The following is a 21,111-nucleotide window of genomic DNA, read 5'->3' on the forward strand; positions in this document are numbered from 1 at the left end:
CGATTACTGACTTGACATTTTTGTTTCCCTCTCAATGAAGTTTCTGACGCTGTTCAAATGCAGAGAGAGTGGAGCTTCGCGAGGTCCCACCCTCTGCTCACCGGTCTGTACCGCAGGGTGAGTGTCGGGGCTGCACCCACTGCTGGTGTTGGGATGAGGGGATCTGAGACCTGCTTTGTGAGACTTGGCTGCCATGTCTGTGCTGCCGCCTGGGGTCCAGACACTGAAGTAGTCATCTGGGCAGAGCACCTTGTGCTGAAACGAGGCCTCCCTCCGGCCAGTGCTGCCTGCTGGGCACAGGGAGGCTTGGTGTCCCCAGGCCAGGTTGTGTCCGTTGGGGAGTTGGGGGGGTGGGTGTCTGGCTTTGACACTCTGTTTCAGCTCTTGGTGGCCCTGAGCCCTGAGGAGCTGGTCAGCCATATGCAAGAAGTTCTGGAAACATGTGAGGTGAACTGGCAGCACGTGCTGTCCTGCGTGTCTGCGATGGTGGTCTGCTTGCCGGACGCCCAGCAGCTGGTTACCGGTGCGCTGGAGTGGGAGCCCCGTCTGTCCTGCGTGTGTGCGTGTGCGCGCGTGGCTTGTGGACCAGTGTTTCGGGGTTAGCCTGTAGCCTGTGGGTATAATCACTGCGCAAGCTCAGGGAAGGTGAAAGTCCTCGCCTGCCGGCAGGTGCGCTAAGTCCTGCCCCCTGCTTGGTGAGCTCCTCCCGCAGGCTGGCTGCCTGGAAGTCAGTGTCACGCGGGCCCTCTTGCCTGGAATGCTGGGTCCTCATCCCCCTGCCGCAACTCCCTTCTTGTCTAGGTTGGGTGGCCCGTTTGCTGGCCCGTGCGTTCGGGAGCTGTGACCTGGACAGCATGGTCACTGCGTTCCTGGTTGTGCGTCAGGCCGCGCTGGAGGGCCCCTCTGCGTTCTTGTCCTACGCAGACTGGTTCCAGGTGAGCTGCCCGAGCACCCTGCCGGCACCTGTTGTGTCCCCAGCTCGAGTGCCAGAGGGAGCGCATTCCATGGTCAGCTCTGTGGGGACCGCTCGTCGGTGAGAGCAAGAACGAGCGCAGGCCATGCTGCCCTGGGACTGTCTCCCCTCAGTGCGGAGAGTCCCCCCAGCCCTGGGCCTGCTGAGCCCCACCACACCTGGGGGCGTCTGCGTGTGTGACAGCTTTGCAGAGTCCTGGGCAGAGTAGTTGCTGCCTCTTTGGAGAGCTTGCCTCTCTCCAGTGTCCGCACAGCTCTGTGCCTAGCGTGTCCAGGGGCGGTGGGCCTGATTCTCTCACTCCCCGAAGCTCTCTCCTCAGGCAGGGGCCTCGCTGGACGTGCACGGGCTCATTGACTATGTGTTCCGACAGCTCTCTTGTCTGGCCATCCGCGTGTTTGTTAGAGAGAACCCTGGTGCACGTGGGAGGGCAGGCCGCCCCAGGTGCACATGGTGGCTGCCGTGAGGCCCATGTGACCTGTCAGTACACACTCAGGCCTGATGCTTCCTCAGAACCTCCTTGCCCCTGGCGCCCCTGTTGCTGGTAGGAAGGGTTTGCTCTCGCCTTGTGACCCGGGCACTTTGTCCTGAGGGCCCACCCACCTGGGTGCCTCCCCACGGGTCGCGTCCACTCACAGACGGGCGTGGACCTCAGTGTGGGTGACGCCTCTGAGGTCCACAGAAAGGTACAGGGTTACTGTTTCCTACAGGAGCATATTTTTAATTTTTTAAATAAACTTTCAGCCCCTCTCTTTGGCCAGGGCACAGCCGGGACGTCTGGAGATAAGTGAGCTGGGGTGGCTGCGTCCATTTCCCTGCTGTCTTTGAGGCAGGTCCTCCTGCCACGGCCTCACGCTCTCTCTCGCAGGCCTCCTTCAGCAGCACGCGGGGCCCCCATGGCAGCAGCAAGAGGGCCTTGGTCTTCCTTTTCAAGTTCCTGTCCGACCTCGTACCCTTCGAGGCCCCCCGGTACCTGCAGGTGAGCAGCTCGGTCCCCAGTCCATGGACGTCACACCCGGGCACCTCCTGAGCTTCCCCCACAGATGGCGGTCACGCTGGGGGTGTCGGGACACGTTTCTCAGCATAACTGCCCAGAAACCAGCCACATGTTGTCCTAGGAGCTGGTGGGAGAGAGGTAGATCCTTCAGTGAGGCACGCACAGCCCTTCAGAAGGGGAAAGCGGGTATGTGAGCCACGGTCTCCACCCCCGCCGACCGACACCAGGAGCACGGGTGTCGTGGGTCCTGGTTTTGTTATTAAAAAAATGACGTATTTCTGTATTGGAGGAGGAAATCTCAGGAAGAATACACCCCTGACTGCCGGGGCCGTCTCTTCTGGGAGTGGAAGGTTTTATGCCCTGGTTTACATGTTTTAGCACTGTGTGTGTTACTCTCCTGATTAACACATGCCTTGCTTCCTTTTTCGGTTAGGTAACTATGCTCAGCTTTTGTTTTGGGGGTAGGGCACTTGGAAAATGATTCTCACATTTTTTTTAAGAAACTTGTATTTGATTTCAAAGAATTCCTAGACCTAACATACGAGGCCTGGAGTGTGTGCTTGTCACCAGTGACGCCCAGGGCACTTGCCCCCAGAGTCGAGAGTCCCTGCCCACCCCGCCTGGCCGCCCCGAGCACTATTTCTGTGCTGTGGCTGGAGTCCTCCCTCCCATCTGGAGGCCAAGGGTCGGCTCTGTGACTGCACCCCTTTCCGCCTGGCCTGCCCGCTTCTGCGGGACATTGGCAGCCGCAGGTGGAGACCCTCACCCAGGTTCCGTCTGTCCGCGCCCAGCCTTTGCCCTGTGTCTTTGGCAAACTGTCTGACTTTCCTGTCAGGGTTGGCACAGGTGTCTCCCTGGGAAGTCGGGGACGGTTTGTGGGCTGGCGTCACCCCGCTCCACCCTCTCCCCCAGGTGCACATTCTCCACCCGCCACTGGTACCCAGCAGGTACCGCTCCCTCCTCACCGACTACGTCTCACTGGCCAGGACGCGCCTGGCCGACCTCAAGGTGCGTTTCAGCCTCGCCTGCTGCCTGCGTCCCCTCTCCACAGAGGCAGCGCCCGCCAGGGTCCTCATGTGCGCCCCTCTCCACAGGTTTCCATAGAGAACACGGGACTGTACGGGGCCCCGTTGTCAGCTGGGGATGTCGCAGAGGTAACGGCCCTGGGCCTCCGGGCATCTGCACCTTCTCTGTCAGGGCCCTGGTGTGTCTGGTGAGCTGGGGCGAGCCATCCCAAAGGTGTCGGAGCGGCAGGGCTCACCACGCACAGGAACCCTTCTCTAGGGCCTCCCGTGGTGCGTGTCTGTGAAAAGCTGGGCGGGGCAGGGCCATGTTCTTCTAGGAGTTAGAGAAGAAGGTGTTAACTGTTTACGTGAACCGTACGTCAGCTGGCTGTGGGGAGTGTGTGTGTTTTAAGGCCCTCTGAGTGAAAAGCTGTGCATCTCTGGGGAGCCTGCATAGACGCTATTACTTTAATATTTTAAAATATTTGATGGTTTTGCATTTAAGGTTAATTTTTGTTCCCAAGTTGCCATACCATGATTTTTAGAAATCTCAAAAATGAGGTCTCTGTGCCTTCTCACCTGGAAGTCTCTTTTGGGAACTGCTCACTCCCCAAGAAGGGCAGGGTGGGGGCTGGGCAGTGGCTTCCCAGTGCTGAGCTTCCTGAGGGTGTGAGCGGCATGTGGTGTATGGGGAGATTGTCTGAGTGCTCCCTGGCCGGCTCACCCTGAGAGGATGAAACCGTGGCTCTGCTCCATTCCTGTCTTTTCTTCTAAATGCTCCGTTCTTTTCCGCCCTCCCCGCCCGGACCCAGCCCCACAGCCAGGCATCCCAAGATGTGGAGAAGGCCATCACAGTGTTCATGCAAACTGGGAAGATTCCTGCCGCCGTCCTAGAGGCCAGGTGTGTCCCCGCTGCCAGAGCTGTCCGAGCCCCTCGGGTCTGCTGCGCGGTGGTGCCAGGGCCTCACACGACGTGTGTGAAGCATGGACTGCTCAGAGGGCCAGGCCAGGACAGGCCTGGCCTCTGTGTGGCAGTGATGGTTTCTAAACTAATGCGTCATTGCTGCCTAGTGTGAAGCCAGTGCAGGGAGTTAAGTTGTTGGATTTGGTGTGACCCCCAGAATACCTGGAATCTGGTTGCTGCCACGTGGGGCACGTGGGGGACGTGAACCGATTCCAGTGCCCAGATTTGCCCACAGTCGGCCTCATGGCCTTGGGTGAACCTGGACCCCACGGCCACACCCAGGGACCCAGCCACGTCCCCGATTGCCCGGGCTCAGGGTGGTCACCAGCACAGGGTACCTTCGTGTGAAATGTCCCTAGACAGTGACAAAATAGACTTAAAAGTGTGTCGACGCGCAGGGCCCGTCCCAGAGGAAGGTGTCTGTGCTGCCCTTGGCCAGGCCGTCCGGCCCTGGGTGGGGCCCCTAAGCCTGCCCTTCTCTGTTGCAGTGTGTTCCGGAGGCCCTACTACCTGTCCCACTTTCTCCCCGCCCTGCTCACTCCGCGAGTGGTCAGTATGCGTCCAGTGCGCCTGGGGCCGGGTCGGCAGGGAGCAGGGCTCCTGTCGGCACCTCACCCAGACCTGCCTTTCCTCTCAGCTCCCGGCAGTCCCCGATTCCCGGGCAGCCCTCGTCGAGTCCCTGAAGCGGTAAGCAAGGGCGCCTCTGTCCCCAGGGCATCGTGGTGCTTTTGTGGAGGAGTGTGTCTTACCACATGTGTGGTATATATATATATATATATATATATATATATATATATATATACCACATGTATAAATAAAACACTGTGTGTTTTATTTATAAAAACTTGGTTCAGAATTAGTTGGTTAAGATATTGAAGAGAAAATTTCTTTGACTCTGAATATCATCAGTTAGCATTTTTCAGTCAACTTTTAGGATGATTGTTCGGGGAACTAAAGAAAGTGTTTTTGGTACATAATCATGGAAGGAGAACACTGTAAGCAAAGAAGAAAAAGAGACGGGAGAGGTTCACTTCTGAAATTTGGGAATTACCAAGATTTGAACGAGAGAAGTGAGAATCATTTATAATCTCACTATCCAGCAGAAACGACTCATAACGACATAGGACGTGTTATGAAGCCGCCAGGACTATTTAAATCCATATGTACAACCTTTTTTCCTAAAAACAAGGTGATGCTGTGTGGTGTTGTGTAATTTTAGATTCACTGTATGGCATGTTTTTATTTTATGATAGTTTTGGAATCTCAGCTTGAGAATTAATTTGAGTCGCAGCTGACTTATCGTGATGCTCTCTCCTGACCCAGAGCAGATAAAATCCCCCCGTCTCTGTACTCCTCCTACTGCCAAGCCTGTGCCGCCGCTGCAGAGATGGGGCCGGAAGGTAAGGCCACTGGGGCTGGGCCCCGACACGGCCCTTCCACTTCCCAGTGACCAGATGTGTCAGTGGTGCCCCGGTCGGTGCTGGCCTGGTTGTGTCACTCTGGTCCCTGAGAGCACGCGTGGAGGACGAGGTGCACTTCCCCATTTGCCCCCTGTGTGCCCTGCTGGGGTCGTGGCATGCTTTCTGTGTGCCTGTCTGAATTCAGGCTCTAGGTCCCAGTGACGAGCTAGGCCCGAGGCTGCCCCCCTGCTTCTGTAGCGTGCCCTGGGTGGGGGTCTGCCCACAGCTTTTTGGCTGTTTGGACGGTTGGGATCTCCTGCTTCTAGGGGTGGGTGATTTGGACCCAGACCGAATGTGTGAAAGCATGTGTCAGTGAGTGTGGAGGTGGGGCTGCTGCTGGCTGGCCGCCCCTGCGGACACCTGCAGTTCTGTTTCCTAGTCTGTCTGCCAAAGCCCCCCTTTTACGACTCTGATAGTTTCCATGGAGACGCCGCCTGTTGCACCAGTGTTGAAACACCTGGCAGACAGGGTGCTGGGGGCCGTGGGGCTGGGTCCGCTGCAGCGTGAGGCTCTGCTCCTCCTTTCCTGACCCAGCGGTCCTACTTCTGGGGGCCTCGAGGGTGTTTTCTAGCGCTGTGTCTGACAGGGCTAATCTCTGTTAGTAAACCTATTCACGTATGTTGACACCTGATAATCCTCCCTTGTGCACTGATTTTAAAGTCCTATTGTAAAAAATGTAAGTCACAGTGCTACTTGAGAGTTTGAGAAACGGGTTGGGGAGGGTACAGCTCAAGTGGTGGAGTGCGTGCTCAGTATGCACGAGGTCCTGGGTTCAATCCCCAGAACCTCCTCCAAACATAAATAAATAAGCCTAAGTACCTCTCCCCCAAAAAACAAAACAAAACAAAAACAGTTTGAGAAATGGAATAAATCATCCTCTGTCCAGAATTCTGCTGTCCTGGCCAGCCTCCTTCTGTGTGCTTCTGGTCTTCCTCACACACGTGCTTGTCAACGCTTCTGGTGATGCTGTGAGCAGAAGCATGGTTTTTGTGAACTTCTTTATAAGCATTTTAGTTTTTGATGTGACGTTAGCGTCGACATCAGGGAGAGGATTTCACTCCCTCCGCAAGGAGCCCTCATCCCCCGTGTGTCCTGCGCAGAGGGCCCGGGCACAGTGAGGCCCATGTCGTCTGGCCTGATTGTTGAGACCACCTCCTGTCTCTCAGGTGCAGCCCCAGGAAGGAAGGAGGAGCCCCGCAGCGCAGAGGAGCCCCTGGGCCTGCTCACGGCTGCCCTGGGGGAGCTCAGGGCCCTGCTGACCGACCCCACCCAGCATGACGGTGAGGACGGGCAGTGGGTGTTGGTGGGTGAGCTCAGGGCTGGGCCGTGCCCTGTAAGGATGCGGGTCAGCGTGTCTTCCCAGCAGTGCAGCACTGGGCAGTGAGGCCTGACCACAGACACTCAGGCTGTCCAGAGCCTCTGTTCTAGGAGATGAATGTTCTGCTGTTTGGCGTCCCGATAGACAGGTGGCGGGAGAGCTGCCTTCCTACGGTTAGGGCTGTTCTGTTACCTGCATGCCTGGGAGCTGCTGCTCTCAGCACTGGGCCTCTGTTTCTGGGCTGTTTTTTATGAAATAGGGCTATGGAGTGAGCAAGGGCAGTCCAGAGCACGAAGTGGCCCTCAGTCTGTGAGGCAGAAAACTGAGCCCCCGGCATTTTCAGGTGTTTCTCATGGGAAATGCAGAAACTGAAGCAGCTGTGTTTTTACCTGGTAACTCTCGTGGATTTTTATTTATTATGAACTCATGGTTCCGTGAGACAGGAAGGACAGTCTACCCTTGAACCACCCATCCACGCAGCACGTGCAGATCTTTTTTCAATATGTATACTGAAACTTTTCTGGAGATTTGTGACAATTTGAAAGAAAATTTGTAGATAAGCCACATAGCCTAGGAGTACCAAAAAACAAGGTATGTCATGAATGCATACGATGTACGTGGGTTCGTGTGTGACACAGGACACGTGGTCATCTGCGTGTTTCCAGTCAGCTGTAGGAGGTGCGCTCTGGGGGTCAGAAGTCACACACGAATTTCAATCATGCAGAGGTGGGGAGCTCCAGGCCCGGCGTTGTTCAGGGATCCACCATGCTGACAGCAGCTCGGCTCTGCCTCAGCTGTGCTCCTGCCGAGGGCTGAGGGCCTGGTCTCATGGCCAGTGTGGCCTTTCTGAACTCTGTTCCTTGGAGACGTTGGGTGGTGCTTCAGCAGGGTGGCCAACAGGTCAGGTCTCCCATGTTCTTAAAAGCAGCAGAGGTGGCACCAGGGCTGTGGGTCCTCACCTTGGTGGGACTGGGGGAGGTGGTGAGCAATTTCAGTTGGAGAATTTAAATACCATGTGGTGAAGGACTGCCCCAGGCCTCGGTAATCCAGGAGGTGGTGGCGCTGTGCGTGTCTCCACGTGACCACCTGCCCTGGGGACAACCGGTTTCACTGTCGGCCGGTGGACCATGGTGGGAGGAGAGGGTCGCACCAAAGAGATGGCAGTGGTGGTGGCCAGGGCTGCTGCCTGAGCCTCCTGGTCGGTGAGGGGCCCACCGGGCCCGCCAGCCCCGCCGGCCGCTCCCTCCACTCCCGCTCTGCTCACTGGGTCTCCTTTCAGGCCTGTTGGCTCAGATGGCAGTGATTTCTGAGAGGCTCGGCGCCACCCTGGGCCTCGGCGAGGACGACAGCAGCGTGGAGCCTGTGGTTCAGCTCAGCGTCCTTGCTCCCGAGCTGGAAGGGCAGGAGCAGAGGGTGCGTGTGGGATGCGGGAGGGGGCGCGGGGGTGAGCACCCTGGCTTGTGCAGAAGTTAAGGTTGGAGCCGCATGTGAAGTAGGTGTCAGGAGTGGGCAGTGCTGTCTGTGCAGAGTGCCGGTCTGAGGGGCATACGCAGCAGAGGCTGCTCGTGGCCCTGCTCGGCCATGGCCTGCCGCGTCCCCAGGTTGTGTCACAGCTTCCTTTCCAGACGCACGCTGTGTTGCCATCTCTGTAGCCTGGTCGTGGCCCTGCCCTTCAGGGTGTGGACAGTGTGACGTCAGGCTCCTGGGCCCTAAGACGGTCTCTCTCCTCTCAGGTGGTGGATCTCCTGCTGACATCTTTCTGCCAGAACCTCATGGCAGCCTCCAGCATCGCACCCCCGGACAGGTAGATGCTGCCATGGCTCCCTGGCAGTTGGGAGCTGTCCTGGGGGCGGCCTGCATGCTCTGTGCAGAGGCGTCCAGCTCTTAGCCCGGGTCCCTGGCCCTGCCCCCGACTTCCTGCTGTGCTGGTTGTTGAGGGGGTGAGGCAGGGGCTGGCTTCACTCAAGCAGGACTTGGCGGGAGGTGAGGGTCACCACAGGAGACCCCACTGTTGGGAACCATGGTTTGTTCTTGCACCTCCGGTGCCTGACTGCTGGTCTGCTGGACTCTGGGAGGGCCGAGCAGGGCCAGGCTGCCACTGGTCTCCATGGCTGCCCCCACAGGCAGGGCCCCTGGGCCACCTGCTTTGTGAAGACCCTGTGCAGACGCAGGCTCCTCCCCGCTGTGCTCACCAGGCTCTGCCAGCTGCTCGGCCACCAGGTAGGGCTGCCGCCTCCCTTTAGCGGGAGGTGGGCTCTGTGCCCCTCCACCACATGCCGAGTCACTTTTCTTTCCCATTTTAGGGCCCGAGTCTGAGTGCCTCACACGTGCTGGGGTTGGCCGCCCTGGCCGTCCACCTCGGCGAGTCCAGGTCTGCACTCCCGGAGGTGCATGTGGGCCCTCCCACCCCTGCCAGCGGCCTCCCCGTCCCCGAGCTCTTCGACAGCCTCCTGCCATGTGGGACCAAGGAGTCCTCAGTGCTGTGCCTGAAGTGAGTTCCCCTCTGATCAGAAGTAACTCGTGTTCATCCAGTAAAATCTGCAAACACAAGCGCGTGCTCCACAGACAGCCACTCTTGACCGTCCTGGCGAGCCTCTGTCCAGAACCTTGCCTTGAGTGTGGCTGGACCCACCCCTCTGGTGAGGTCTGGGCTTTCCCTGTGGGGAGGGGCTCTCTGTCTGGTCCGGAGGTAAACTCTTCTCCAAGGGTTTTGAGACCTGTCATCCAGTTACGTGTGTGTACCCACTGCACGTGTGCGCTAGGCCCCCTCCCAGGGCCTGGAGAGCAGACAGGGCATCTGGAGCCTGTGGGGTGGCCATCCCCCGGGCCGGCAGGGCCAAGTCACAGTGTGCTGAGTGGGCAGAGCCCCAGGGTCCACGTGTGACTCAGGTACAAAAGGTTTTCGCAGCTGCTGAGGTGAATGGAAGGTCAGGACAGAAGCCGGAGGCTCTGCTGGGCGTTGTTGGCTAGGACCAGGGTCCCCTTTCACGGACAGAACGACTTGAGAGACAAGCACAGGAATGCGGCCCCCTACGTCCCCGCAGTCCCCTGCAGCAACACCGACGAGTCCCCTCTGGGAGGCATTCCTCCCTCCCCACCTTCCTGACTCTCTGGGCCTCAGTCCGGGTCTGCTCCCCGCACCTCTGCCTCCCTGCATTTCACAGCCCTCCATGGGCATGCGGAGGCTCAGCCTGAAACTGAACATGCTTCTTTCTGGTTCTGAGGCTTCTTTGGGGCAGGAAGAGTGAGTAATTTGCCAACACTCAGGTGAAGGAAAGCCATCACACGATGGCAGGGGTCGCGTGCTTCTGGCATCTGCTGGTTTCATCCCGTTTTCTCTGGCTGTGGCTGGTGGCACACAGTGAAACAAGCTCTTATGTGCAGAGTCTGGATGTTCATGTGTTTCTGAGTCTCCAGTCAGTGTGGACAGAGCTCAGACCAGACGAGGTGACCCAGGCCATCTCCCGCGTGCTCGGAGGAGCTGTCTGGCCAGGCCTGGGGCTGAGGGTGAGGACTGACCAGCCATCCGGCTTGAATGCTCTCGGTCCATTTGTTAATTTTTATTTATTGATTTACTTTTATTGAAGTATAGTCAGCTTACAGCGTTGTGTCAGTGTCTGGTGGATGGCTTCATGTCTCACGTCCTCCGTACACAAACGTATGTTCCTTTTCATATTCTTTCCATCATAGGTTACTGCGAGATGCTGAACGTAGTTCCCCGTGCTGCACAGTAGAGCTGTTCTCGGTTCAGACTCACTCTTCTTCTGACCACTATTTTGCATGGATCACATTTCTGTCTTACAGTCTCTATTTTCTATTTTCAGATTTTGTACAGCGGCAATTTCTTACGCTTTGTGTAAGTTTTCTTCCCAGTCATGTGACATTTTGTACAGTTGTTTGTCTCCAGGCCTTATAAAAAAGGTATGTCTGTTGGGTTCCTTTTCCTGCTTTTCCCATAAATTCCAGTCTGTGCAGATTTCTAGCCAGGGGTTCGAGCCCCCTGCGTCCTGGGCATGGTGCTGTGCCAACCTAGCAGGCTGTCCTGTGGGAGCCATGGCCTTTTCCTTCTGAGTTGAGATGAGGGTGGAAGGTGAAGGTACAAATAGCCCTCCTTTTTCTCAGAGAAATAGATATTTGATGAAGTAGGTAAATTAAAAGGTAAGTGTTTATAAAAAGTGTCTTCCCATATAAAGAAGAATCCTAAACTTTCTCTGAAGACTTCCCTCATCCAGTGAGTGTTGTGGTATTTATTAGAAGACCAGAAGAATTTTAAGATGTGTTAGAAACTTTAAATGTCAAACGTGGAGGTGAAATTATAGCGAGAACCGGTGTTACTCTGTTTGCAGAGTTTTAAGGAGCGTCTCTCGTGAAGTTCTCACTTGCGGGCTCCACATCAGACCCCTGGGCCCTGCCAGCGAGGAGCAGCCTGGGGTCCCGGGAGCCCTGTGCTCCCAGTCCTGTGGGAAGGGGCTGAGTCCCAGGTGCCAGGACTTAAAGCCACAGGGCGGTGATGTGGAGGCGTGGCCCAGACAGGGCCCACCCCCGAGTGCCCCCGCTCTGCCCCCCATGCCTGCGTGCCCTTTTAGCAGCCTGTGGTCTGTCAGCTGGGCAGGCGGGGTGTCTCATCTGCCAACAGCCCAAGACGGACAGAACAGCCCATCGCGGACAGTGCTGTGCTCACCCTGCTGGTGCACTCAGTCGTGAGACCGGTGCCAGGGAGTCTGGGGAGGCTTGTGCACTGGGCACTGAGCCCGGGGAGGCGTTTAGACAGGCATGAGCCGTCCGTTGAGGCTGCTGGGTGTGGCCGACCCTGAACACTCCTCAGCCTCATGATGTGCTTCCAGTTCCAGTTCCTCACGCTCAGGCTGCTCTCAGAAGCCCGGGACGCCCCCTTGGAGGAAGCCCCAGCCGACCTGCCCTGGAGGCCCCCGGGCCTGCCCTCCGCTGACTGGCAGCGAGCCGCCCTTTGCCTGTGGAGGTGGAGAGCCTTCCAGGAACTGTCAGCGCAGGACAGATTCCACGTAGGTCCCTGTCCCTCCCCCAGCTCCGGGGTCTGTGGCTTTGACTGAAATCGCTCCTGGGACCAGTGCAGATTTACACGCAGCTGTAAGAAATTAGGGAGACATTCCCTCTCCTCTCTGCCCAGTTCCCCCAACTGTAACATTTTGCAGAAAATTTTAAGGGTGAATAAAAATGTACTTTAAATGTATCTGCCAGGCTCTGATCTGGGGCCGGGCTTCTCTGAGCACCGCCCACATGACTGTTTCTGCTATCTTTTTACGACTTTTCCTTTATTTCTTGGATGTCCACCTACTTGTTTTGGTCTTTAGAGAAAGAATTTCTGGTTGTTTTATTGTTCCTTTCCTGTTCACACTATCAGCCACACAAGAGCAGGTCTGACAGTCTGTGTTTGACACCAACAGGGACAGGCCTAGAGCAGCTGCACCCACAGCCACCATCCACACACGCGTCCCTGCTGGTGTCAGTGGCTCTGGCCTTTACACAACCACGAGCGTGCCGCGTGCATGGTCCCGGGACACAGCGTTTCATACACTGAGGTTTCGAGACTAGTCTGTGTTCTCTGGTTATTTGCCAGCTCAGTGCCTGGAAAGTGGATGCAGATGCCACAGGTTACCCAGAACAGGCAGCACAGTGGAGAATTCAGTGTAAAAGGCCGGTCTAAACAGTTCTGGCCAGCATCACGTTCAGAGTTCAGTCGGGCAGCGCGTGGGGTCTTCGTCTGGGCTCGCTCACAGCCGAGGTGTCGGCACAGCTTGGCGCCACGCTCTCTGCTGCCGAGAGCCCTGGGTTCTGCGTCGTCCTTGCTGTGCTGTTTGGTCACCTGGTCCTTCTCTCTCAGCTGACCTACAGAGACTGGTTGCAGCTGGAACTGGAAATTCAGCCTGAAGCTGATCTGCTCTCAGATACAGAAAGGTGAGTGTTTAGAGGGTCTGCCCTGTAGAATGCTACAGTTTTCCACGTCATCCTAGTCTAATTTTTGTCATTATATTCTCGATTTAATGTTCAGTTTAACATACAACCTATGACTACAATTGTAATCATTTATTCTTTTATTCAACAAACATTAATTGAGGGCCTGCTTTTTGCCAGACACTCCTAGAACATCGTGGAAGCTGGGTGTAGCATGCAGTCAGGGCGCACGGGGCATGTACACCCCAAGCAGGCACTCTGGCCCTGGGACCTTGCAGAGCCGTGCCCTATGTGGGCCTGGGGATGGCAGGCGGGTCTGTAATGTGGAGACATGAGAGGGGCGGTGGGAGCCAGGGCTCCCTGGAGGGAGGAGGAGGCTGCGCCTGGCCAGGGCCAGGGGGTGCCAGGAGAGTCTCAGCTCGTGTTAGCCAGCTCATCCTCGTCCCCATGTGGGGCCCGCGTGCTGGGCCTGCTTGGAGGAGCACTGGGCCAGCACCTGCCTCTGAGGTGGTGGCGCCAGGAGTGAGGGACTGGGGTCTGAGCCTCTGTGGGTTGCAGGGCATCTGGGGTCTGAGCCCCTGCGGGTTGAGGGGCATCAGGTGTGTTGCCCTGGGGTGAGTGGGTGCTGAGGGTCCCGTGGTTTGGGGGTGGGGCCGCCGTCCTCGAGCCTTGGAGTGGACAGAGCCCTCCCCACACACGGTCCAGATTCTGGACAGAACAAGTAGAAATGAGGAAGGAGGGTGATGGGGTCACTGCCTTTTCCAACCAAGTGAGCGTTTCCACCGTCAGGTCTGCACGAGGCCTGCTTCCTCCACGTGCCCCCACCTCTCTTCCAGGAGGAGGGGCAGGGACTGATTTTCTGCTGTGGACCCATAATGACCGTCCCTCACTCACCCTTGGGTCACTGCGTGTTGGCTCTGCTGAGACCTATGGGGTTTCCTGCGTCTCTGACTGCAGTTCTGTGCCAGCTGGGGCAGCGTGTTACCTGCACCTGGGTCTCCTTCTTGATGTGAAGAGGCGGCCTTGTGGGTGGCCATCTGGGCTGCGGTTTCAGTTACTTTGTCCCAGAGATGTTCCCCTCGGCCCCTGTGCACCTGCCGGCCCCGCGGGGCCCTGGCTCCAGCCTCTCTGGGCACAGACCCTGGTGTTGCTATTGCAGGTGGGACTTCCACCAGTGGGCCCTCCACCAGCACTTCCTCCCGGCGCCCTGTGCTGTTGGGGGCTGTGATGGGGACCTGGAAACCGCCTGCTCCATCCTCCTAGACGCGCTGATGGACTCCTGCCAAAGGTTAGGAACGCTGGTGCCAAAAAGTGTCTTACTTTTGATTTTGGTGGTTTTTAGTGCTCTCAGTCCAGTCTGTGTCATAGAAAGTGCAATTAAACGTATCCTGATGGCAAGCCCTGCTGTGTGTGTGTTTGCCAGCAGCAACGACGTCACCTTTCTGCTTTGTCACCTGTGTTCAGGGTCAGCAGATGTGAGGAGGAGGAAAGTGTAGCACGTGGTGGGCAGCAGGGTTGCCAACCAAGGTGCAGGATGCACTGGCCTGGACCGCCTGCCTCCCCTGGCCGTGCAGGGCGTGGCTCCTCCATGGTCTTTTTGTCTCACTCTCCTCATGGGTGCCGTGTTAAGGTGGTGAGGTTCCGAGCATGCGTTTTCCATGCTTTGGGTCACAGAGAAGGAGGCTACTGTTGCTCTAGGAAACACTGTCCAGGCAAGCGGACCCGACACAGGACAGAGGCCTTCCCCTTCCCCTCTGTTCTCCCAGGACCATGAATACACTGTCCAGTCCGCTCACTGCACTGCAGGGCGAACAGCGGCACACCCTGTCCCTCCATCTTCCCTGGGCTCTCTGTGTCCCATGGGACTATCTTCTGAAACCGCCCCCTTTCACAGTCATGTCAGCAGGATAGGAGGGCTCGTTTCTCCGCGTTGTCGCCAACAGTGGTCCACCCTGGCGAGCGCACAGGCCATCTCATCACAGCTCTGGGTGCTGCTCCCTAACATGCTTGTTGACCATTTGTGTGTCTAGTCAGATCCTGTGCCCATTTAACACTGGTTTTGCTTACTGAGTCTTAAGAGTTCTTTATATATTCTGGAGACCAGATCCTCATCAGGTAAGTGAGTTGCAAATATTTTCTACCATTTTGAGTAATTTTTTTCCATTTTATTTAATAGGTCATCTTTACGTTTTTTCAAGAATGTCTCACAGTTTACAGCATATAAGTCTTGTATCTCCATAACTAAATTTATTCTTAAGATTTTTTGGCACCATTGTAAATGGGATCGTTGTTTTAATTTCATTTTTGGATTATGCGTTGCCACTGAATAGAAATACAACAGGTTTTGTACATTGATTTCACATCCTGCAACTTCACTGATCTTGTTTATTTGCTCTGATGGTTTTTTTGTCTGTGGATTCTTTAGGACTGTCTATACGTAAGGTCTTGTCTAAAGTGAACAGAGATGGTTTGGCTTTCTCTTTCCAGTCTGGGTGCCTTTTCTGCCTTTCTTTCCTTTTTCACCTGCACTGTCCTGACTAGAACTTCCAGTGTGGTGTCAAATGGAAGTGGTGAGAGGACACTTTGTCCTGTCCCTGATCTTCGGGGCAGTTTTCAGTCTTTCGTCACTAGGTGCATGTGCCCTGGGGTCTCTCATAGATGCCCTTAGTCAGCTGAGGAAGGTCCCTTTTACTCCCAGCTTGTTGAGTGTCTTTTGTCATGAAAGTCTGTTGGATTTAGTCTGATGCTTTACCTATGTGGCTTGTTTTTCATTCTGATACATGTCTTGCGTTGAGTGCCTTGTGGATGTTGAGCCAACCTTGCATTCTTGGGATAAACCCGTGTGGCTGTGGCGCACGACTGTCTGATGTGTTACTGGAGCTGTCGTTGATATTGAGAGTGTCCCACAGTCCCCGCGGGCCCCCGGCCCTGTGACCACACACCACTCTGGATGCAGGAGGAGAGGCAGGAAGCCCACTGTGGTTAGGGCACTCAGGAGGCTCTCACTGTGTTCTCATTTCAGTTCAAGGAGCTACGACCACGGAGAGAACCCTGATTTGGCTCTTGGCAGCTGCACAGGAAATCGGGATGTTTTCTCCAGGTTGCAGGTGAGTTAGAAGCTACAAAACTCAGGGTGTCCACTGCATTTAAGCCACGTGCTATTAAGGTATATATCATGAGCGTCCACAACGTCCTAAGGCACCTAAGCAGAATGAAAACCTGAGTCACAGACACAGCGGCTCAGACCACAGTGACCATGTGCTCTGAACTCACATCACTGTGAACACAACAGAAATACAGAAACAAAAGCTGTGATACGGGAAACATGTCCAGGTTTTGGGACATTTAAAATAGAGGAAATGGTAATACCAACTTTGGTAGTAACGTGGTTGCTACTCCTGTTCTCTGCCTTTTAACTCTTGGCTGCTGCATGTGGAGGCCAGGAGACTCCTGCTCACGGGTACCTACACAGGGCAGGAGCACTTAGAGGGTGCAGAGATGGCGTTCTCACTGTGAAATGAAAAGTGTGTTTTTTAGGCAGCATGCCTGCTCTCCTCAGGTCTCTTGAGGGCATTAAAGGCAGAACCTGAGTGAGCAGACCAAGGCCCCTGACTGGGCGGGTGCACCTGGAGGCACACGTGTGGTTCTCGTCCGGTGGATTCTGTGCTTCTTGGCGGTGTTCCTGCTGTCACTCGCAAGAAGTGCCAGCACTGAGAAATGTGGGGAATGAAAGAGAACCCAGGGGTGTGGTTTGGAGCACTGGGGATATTTACTTACAAGTGAAGAAAACATCCTACAAAAGAGGGAGTCGGAGCCCTGACCTCTCCTCTTGCCCCCTGTCCTCCAGGGAGGGTGGCACAGCGTGACTGTGGGGCTGCGATCAGACATGGGCGCTCTGCGGCGGGGTGTGTGTGCACATGGGCTTGTGCGCCCCGGGGAGAGCAGTGGTCCATGGGGTGGGTCTGGGCAGAGGTGTTCTTTGTACTACTCTTAAATGGCAAAATTTTGCAAAAATGAATTTTCAACGATTTCCGAGTAAAAAGACTTGTCATCCTCACTTGCCCGTTGGAGACCTCTTTCCCAGTCCCATTTCAGAATCCCTGCTGGGAACAAGAGTCAGCCCCCTCATTTGTCTCTGGAACCAGAGACGAGGCGTGTGGACATCTCAGCCTTGCTCTTTTCCAGGAGATGGTTGGGGACCTGGAGCAGGGCCCAGTGGCGCCCCTCGGCCACTCCCCTTCTCGGGGGCACTTCCTCTTCACGGTTTTCCGCAGGCGGCTCCAGGCTCTGGCAGGTGGGGGAGACATGGCCACCTGCCTTCAGAGACAGCGGGAGCTGCTCACATGCAAACGGTAACAGCCGTGTCCCCCGGTCTCTGCTTGGGGGTTTCTTCCCACATGCCACTCGTTTCTCCCTGAAGAACTCACGTCCAGATACATACGTGCCCAAAGCTGTGTTTACAGTTAAGCTGTGAGAGGCGGTAACTTTCCAGGTCAGGGAGCTGATGTGTTAGACTGGGGTGCCCCCTTGTACCGGGTTGTTACTGCAAACTAACAGTTGGTTTTTGAATTTACGTTGGTAGTTGGTTGACACGTTGTGAGTGTCTGTGGGCCTAGCAGGGCACAGGTGCTCCGCCCACAGCCCCAGGGGTGAGCTCTCAAGGAAGAGCCAGACTGCACTGTCACCACCACCTTCCTTCTCCCCAAGGATCCTTCTGGGCCTGCCCCCCTCCCTGCTCTTCAGCCACCCCCAGGAAGGACAGCCTGCCACCCCCAGCTGTGACAACTTCTTCCACTTCGTCAACTCCGAGCTGGTAGGTTTGGGAGAGGGAGCTTGGGGTGCAGGGAGGGCGGGCGTCTGGTCCATGAGGGCTGGTTTTTGGAAGGTCACGAGTGTGTCCATGGTCACATGGAGCCGATGGCCGCAGCGCATGCCATGCCCATGGGGTCACTGAGGACACGTGGGGTCACTGAAGACAAGAAGTTATGACTCTGAGTCACATGAGAGCCCTTCACCCAGCTGGACACGGGCTAAAGGGACGCAGAGACCGGCGGCAGCTCCTCCCCGCAAGGCTCAATTCCTTCACAGAACCTTCCCCACATTTCCCAGTTTGGCCCCATGGGTGTCGCAGACCACCCTGCCCACTTGGCTGTCCCCGCTGGTTTCTGTCTCGGGTGCATAGGAGCCGGGTGGTGCCCCTCATGTTTCACACGTCGCTCAGTGTCAGGAAGTGTCAGTATCGTGGAAGGTGACATCCCTGTGACCTGTGTCCAGTCGGGGTCAGGAAGGCCCCCTGCACACCTCCAGAGAACGGCATCTCCACCTGAAGGTGTTTCTTGCTTCTGAAAAATGCACAGATATGACTGGCGGCTGAGCCTGCTCCGTCTGTCTGTCCGTGTAGCGCTTTCGAGACAGCAGGGGAAGCAAAGGAAACGAGATTCCGTTTTCTTTAAGTTCTTTCCGAAGCTGTTTCCCTTACAGCTGAGAATGGCCTGTGAAAGCGTCTGGCTGGGGGCAGGGGGCAGCGGGGCGAGGACAGCGTGTGCCCCGCCTGCCTGAGTCCCCCGTGTTGGCACCAGAGCTGGGGGGCTGGGGGCTGGGGGGTGCAGAGGAGGCTGGCCTGCTGTGGTCAGAGGCAGTGCTGTGGCTGGGCTGCCTGTTCCCGTGTTTCCTTCCGGAGCATTGTGTCCAGCAGACACTGCCACTCCTGGTCCCGCGGGCCCCTCTTCACCGGCCTCTGCTGTCTTACAGAGAAACTTATGCTTCCATGACTGTGCCCTGACCCACGACATCACCGTCCACTTCTTCCGGGTAATTCCCTTTCCCCCTGCCATCACTGCGCTACTGCTGAAGCCTCTGGGCTGGACCCTGGTGTCCACGGTACAAACCACTGCATGTGGCTGTCCTCCCGCAGGGGCTCCTCAATGCCTGCTTACGGAGCAGTGACCCTGCACTGGCAGCCGACCTGACCCTGACCGCCTGCCAGACCCAGTGCCCCCTGGTTCTGACCTCTGCTCTGGTAGGCCTGGCTGTCTCCTTGGGGTGGTGTGGCCAGGCTCTGCACCCCGCTAGGGGTCCTTGGCAGTGTCACCCCTGCCCCACTTGCCGTTCAGGAGAAGCGTGTCTGGGGAGCCAATCCCCGAGCGGTTTGGGTGTTTCACCTGGGCCATCGTCAGCCAGGTGGAACTCGCTGTGTGTGTAGAACACCAGCTCTCAGCAGGGACAGCAAGCACCAGGCCCAGCTCTGGGGCAGTGTGTGGCGGACTCTGCACACAGGCTACGCCCTTCGCCAAGGCCTCCTCTCTCCAGGAGGCCGAGGCCGCCCTGCGGCGCTGCTTTAGCCTTCGTGAGGTGCCAGGGGCGGGGTTGGCCAGCGGGGCGGGCCTCTCCAGCCAGACCTTCAGTGGTCACTCGAGGTTCCAGATCTCGATGGGGGGACTGACCTGTTGGTGCCCTTTCTCTCCTGTGAGCTGTGGTGGCCGCACCTGGAGCCTGAGCTTCATTGCCGGTGGAGGAAGTGGTCCCAGGGCCCACTGCCCCCAGAGCTGCAGAGGCTGCAGGAGGCCCAGCGGTTTGCCAGGAGGTAAGTGTGGGCATCGGCCCCCAAGCTGCTCATTGTACATCTCCACCTGGAGCGGGGCCGCATGAAGGGGAAGCAGAGCCCAGTGGACAGGCCATCTCCTACGTCCAGACTGGGCCCTGAGAGGGCAAAGAGGCCCGCCCACCAGAGGGTCACGCGCGGGAGTGGGTGCAGCCAGTGTCCTGACTGGCGGAGGGACCTGGGACTGTCGCTGGGAGGTGGTCAGAGGCCCCATGGTGACACTCACATCTCTGCCCAGCCTCCTCTCCCTGGACACGGACGTGGCGTCCCCCGCACCCGGCCCCGCCTGGGTCTCTGCGGCGGCTCTGCACTTGGCAGTTCGGCGGGCCAGGAAGGAAGACACCGTGAGGGTGCTGAGCAAGCTGGACGGCCAGAGGGAGGAGGTGAGCAGTGAAACCCTTCCCCAGACTTTTTCTCTTCTCAAAACTTCACTTTTCTGTGTGTTCTAATCATGTCATTTCTCGGGGTTCAGCTCGCTGGGCTTTTCAGGAACATCTAGTTTGGAGTGTGTGTAACTGTCTGGAAGAACTTACTGGGTTTATGGGTTTAGCAGGACTCTGATTCTGGGGTTTGCTGGGGATATGCTTCCACTTATCTGCACCACAGCCCAGCACAGCGCAGTCAGCTGCCCATGGGACCCAAGGCCTCTCTAGCTGGACACACATGCGGCCGTCAGTTGCTCGTGGAGACAGGGTGGGCAGAGGGAAGGCTGCTCCGAATGGCAGGCTGGCTGTCCACCCCTAAAGCCGTGGGGCACCCCCACCACGTCTGCAGGGCAGGGAGGCACCTGTGTCCTCCTGAGGAACAGTCACCCTCTTCCCCAGCTGAGCCCCTGGCCCCAGTCGGCTCAGGATGGACATGCCTGTGTGACAAGTTGACTAGCTGTTGAGACGTGGGTTTTGGTGTCAATTTCATATAAAAGTTACAGGGAAGGTTCTATGTGTTTTCAGGCTATTTTTGTTGGGAGGATTTCTGTATTCCCTATTTAGAACTGCTTTAGAGGAACACAGTGTAAGGAGTTTTCATATTGTAAGTGTACCTGTTTTTATTTGCAGCTGTTGGTTTTCCTGTTTGCTTTTTCCTTGATGGGCCTGCTCTCAGCACATCTGAGCCCGCAGGTGAGTCAGACCCCTCCACTGCAGGCGGGAGCAGCTGGCACCACCGCCCAGGGCACTTGAAACCATGGGTCCCCAGTTCTCCCGAGACTCCTGAGCTAGAGTCTCTGAGGGGGACCCTGGGACCTTTGTGTCGAAGGCTTTCTCAGGAGAGAGAGCCCCCAGTGGACACCTCTTTCTTGCCCACTGGCTGCCTGGGGCCGCTCTCTCTCCTGGGGGTCACAGGCTGCTGACTCCCGGAGGGCTCTGGACACCTGCGCTGAGATCCTGGGGTGTCTGCAGAGGAGGAGGGTCCCCTGGCCGAGGCTCTTTCAGTTGACAGAGGCAGGTGAGAACCCAGGGCCTGTCCTCTGCTGGGGATGCAGGTGAGCCGGGGGTCAGACTGCTTCATCCTTGTGCAAAGGCAACTTTTAGCTGGTTAAACACGGGCCCCTCCTTAAGGCCCACTTTTAAACAAATCACTTCTGCAAGTTTATCTTCTTGCTACGTACATAAACTCGTTTAAACAACAAAATAATTCACTGGGGCGTTGAGCCCCATGCCAGCGGCCCCCAGGCTATACTCTGCCGCACGAGGACGTCACTTGTCCTGAGACGCTGACCCTGCGGGGCAGGCATCTGGTCCACACTGCTGACACCCTCCCCGTGTTGCAGACGCGGGCCTGGGACGCACTCTCCTCCTCTTGGCCCCCGACCAGCACATCAGGCTGCTGCCGGCCGCCTTCTACAGGTAACTGAGTGCACCCCACTGG

At 56.8% G+C, this 21,111-nt stretch overlaps 1 protein-coding gene across 3 annotated transcripts in view; it reads left to right on the forward strand.

Moving 5' to 3' along the window:
* Positions 1-21,111, forward strand: part of FANCA (FA complementation group A) — a 36,605-nt gene that overhangs the window by 14,554 nt on the left and 940 nt on the right. For all 3 annotated transcript variants that reach the window (XM_074349132.1, XM_074349133.1, XM_045506661.2), the window contains 29 exons: positions 41-117; positions 382-523; positions 802-935; positions 1,839-1,949; positions 2,880-2,975; positions 3,062-3,121; positions 3,784-3,872; positions 4,424-4,484; positions 4,573-4,622; positions 5,259-5,335; positions 6,562-6,675; positions 7,993-8,126; positions 8,447-8,517; positions 8,837-8,933; positions 9,017-9,204; positions 10,538-10,634; positions 11,558-11,734; positions 12,574-12,647; positions 13,804-13,932; positions 15,667-15,751; positions 16,830-16,996; positions 17,352-17,457; positions 18,396-18,455; positions 18,559-18,663; positions 19,115-19,227; positions 19,484-19,628; positions 20,301-20,363; positions 20,586-20,688; positions 21,014-21,089. In XM_074349132.1, the coding sequence (XP_074205233.1) occupies positions 41-117; positions 382-523; positions 802-935; positions 1,839-1,949; positions 2,880-2,975; positions 3,062-3,121; positions 3,784-3,872; positions 4,424-4,484; positions 4,573-4,622; positions 5,259-5,335; positions 6,562-6,675; positions 7,993-8,126; positions 8,447-8,517; positions 8,837-8,933; positions 9,017-9,204; positions 10,538-10,634; positions 11,558-11,734; positions 12,574-12,647; positions 13,804-13,932; positions 15,667-15,751; positions 16,830-16,996; positions 17,352-17,457; positions 18,396-18,455; positions 18,559-18,663; positions 19,115-19,227; positions 19,484-19,628; positions 20,301-20,363; positions 20,586-20,688; positions 21,014-21,089 (3,001 nt within the window). The remainder of the gene's footprint in view (positions 1-40; positions 118-381; positions 524-801; positions 936-1,838; positions 1,950-2,879; positions 2,976-3,061; positions 3,122-3,783; positions 3,873-4,423; positions 4,485-4,572; positions 4,623-5,258; positions 5,336-6,561; positions 6,676-7,992; positions 8,127-8,446; positions 8,518-8,836; positions 8,934-9,016; positions 9,205-10,537; positions 10,635-11,557; positions 11,735-12,573; positions 12,648-13,803; positions 13,933-15,666; positions 15,752-16,829; positions 16,997-17,351; positions 17,458-18,395; positions 18,456-18,558; positions 18,664-19,114; positions 19,228-19,483; positions 19,629-20,300; positions 20,364-20,585; positions 20,689-21,013; positions 21,090-21,111) is intronic.

Source organism: Camelus bactrianus, chromosome 21 (genome assembly GCF_048773025.1).
Source record: "Camelus bactrianus isolate YW-2024 breed Bactrian camel chromosome 21, ASM4877302v1, whole genome shotgun sequence".
Classification (NCBI taxonomy): Eukaryota; Metazoa; Chordata; class Mammalia; order Artiodactyla; family Camelidae; genus Camelus; species Camelus bactrianus.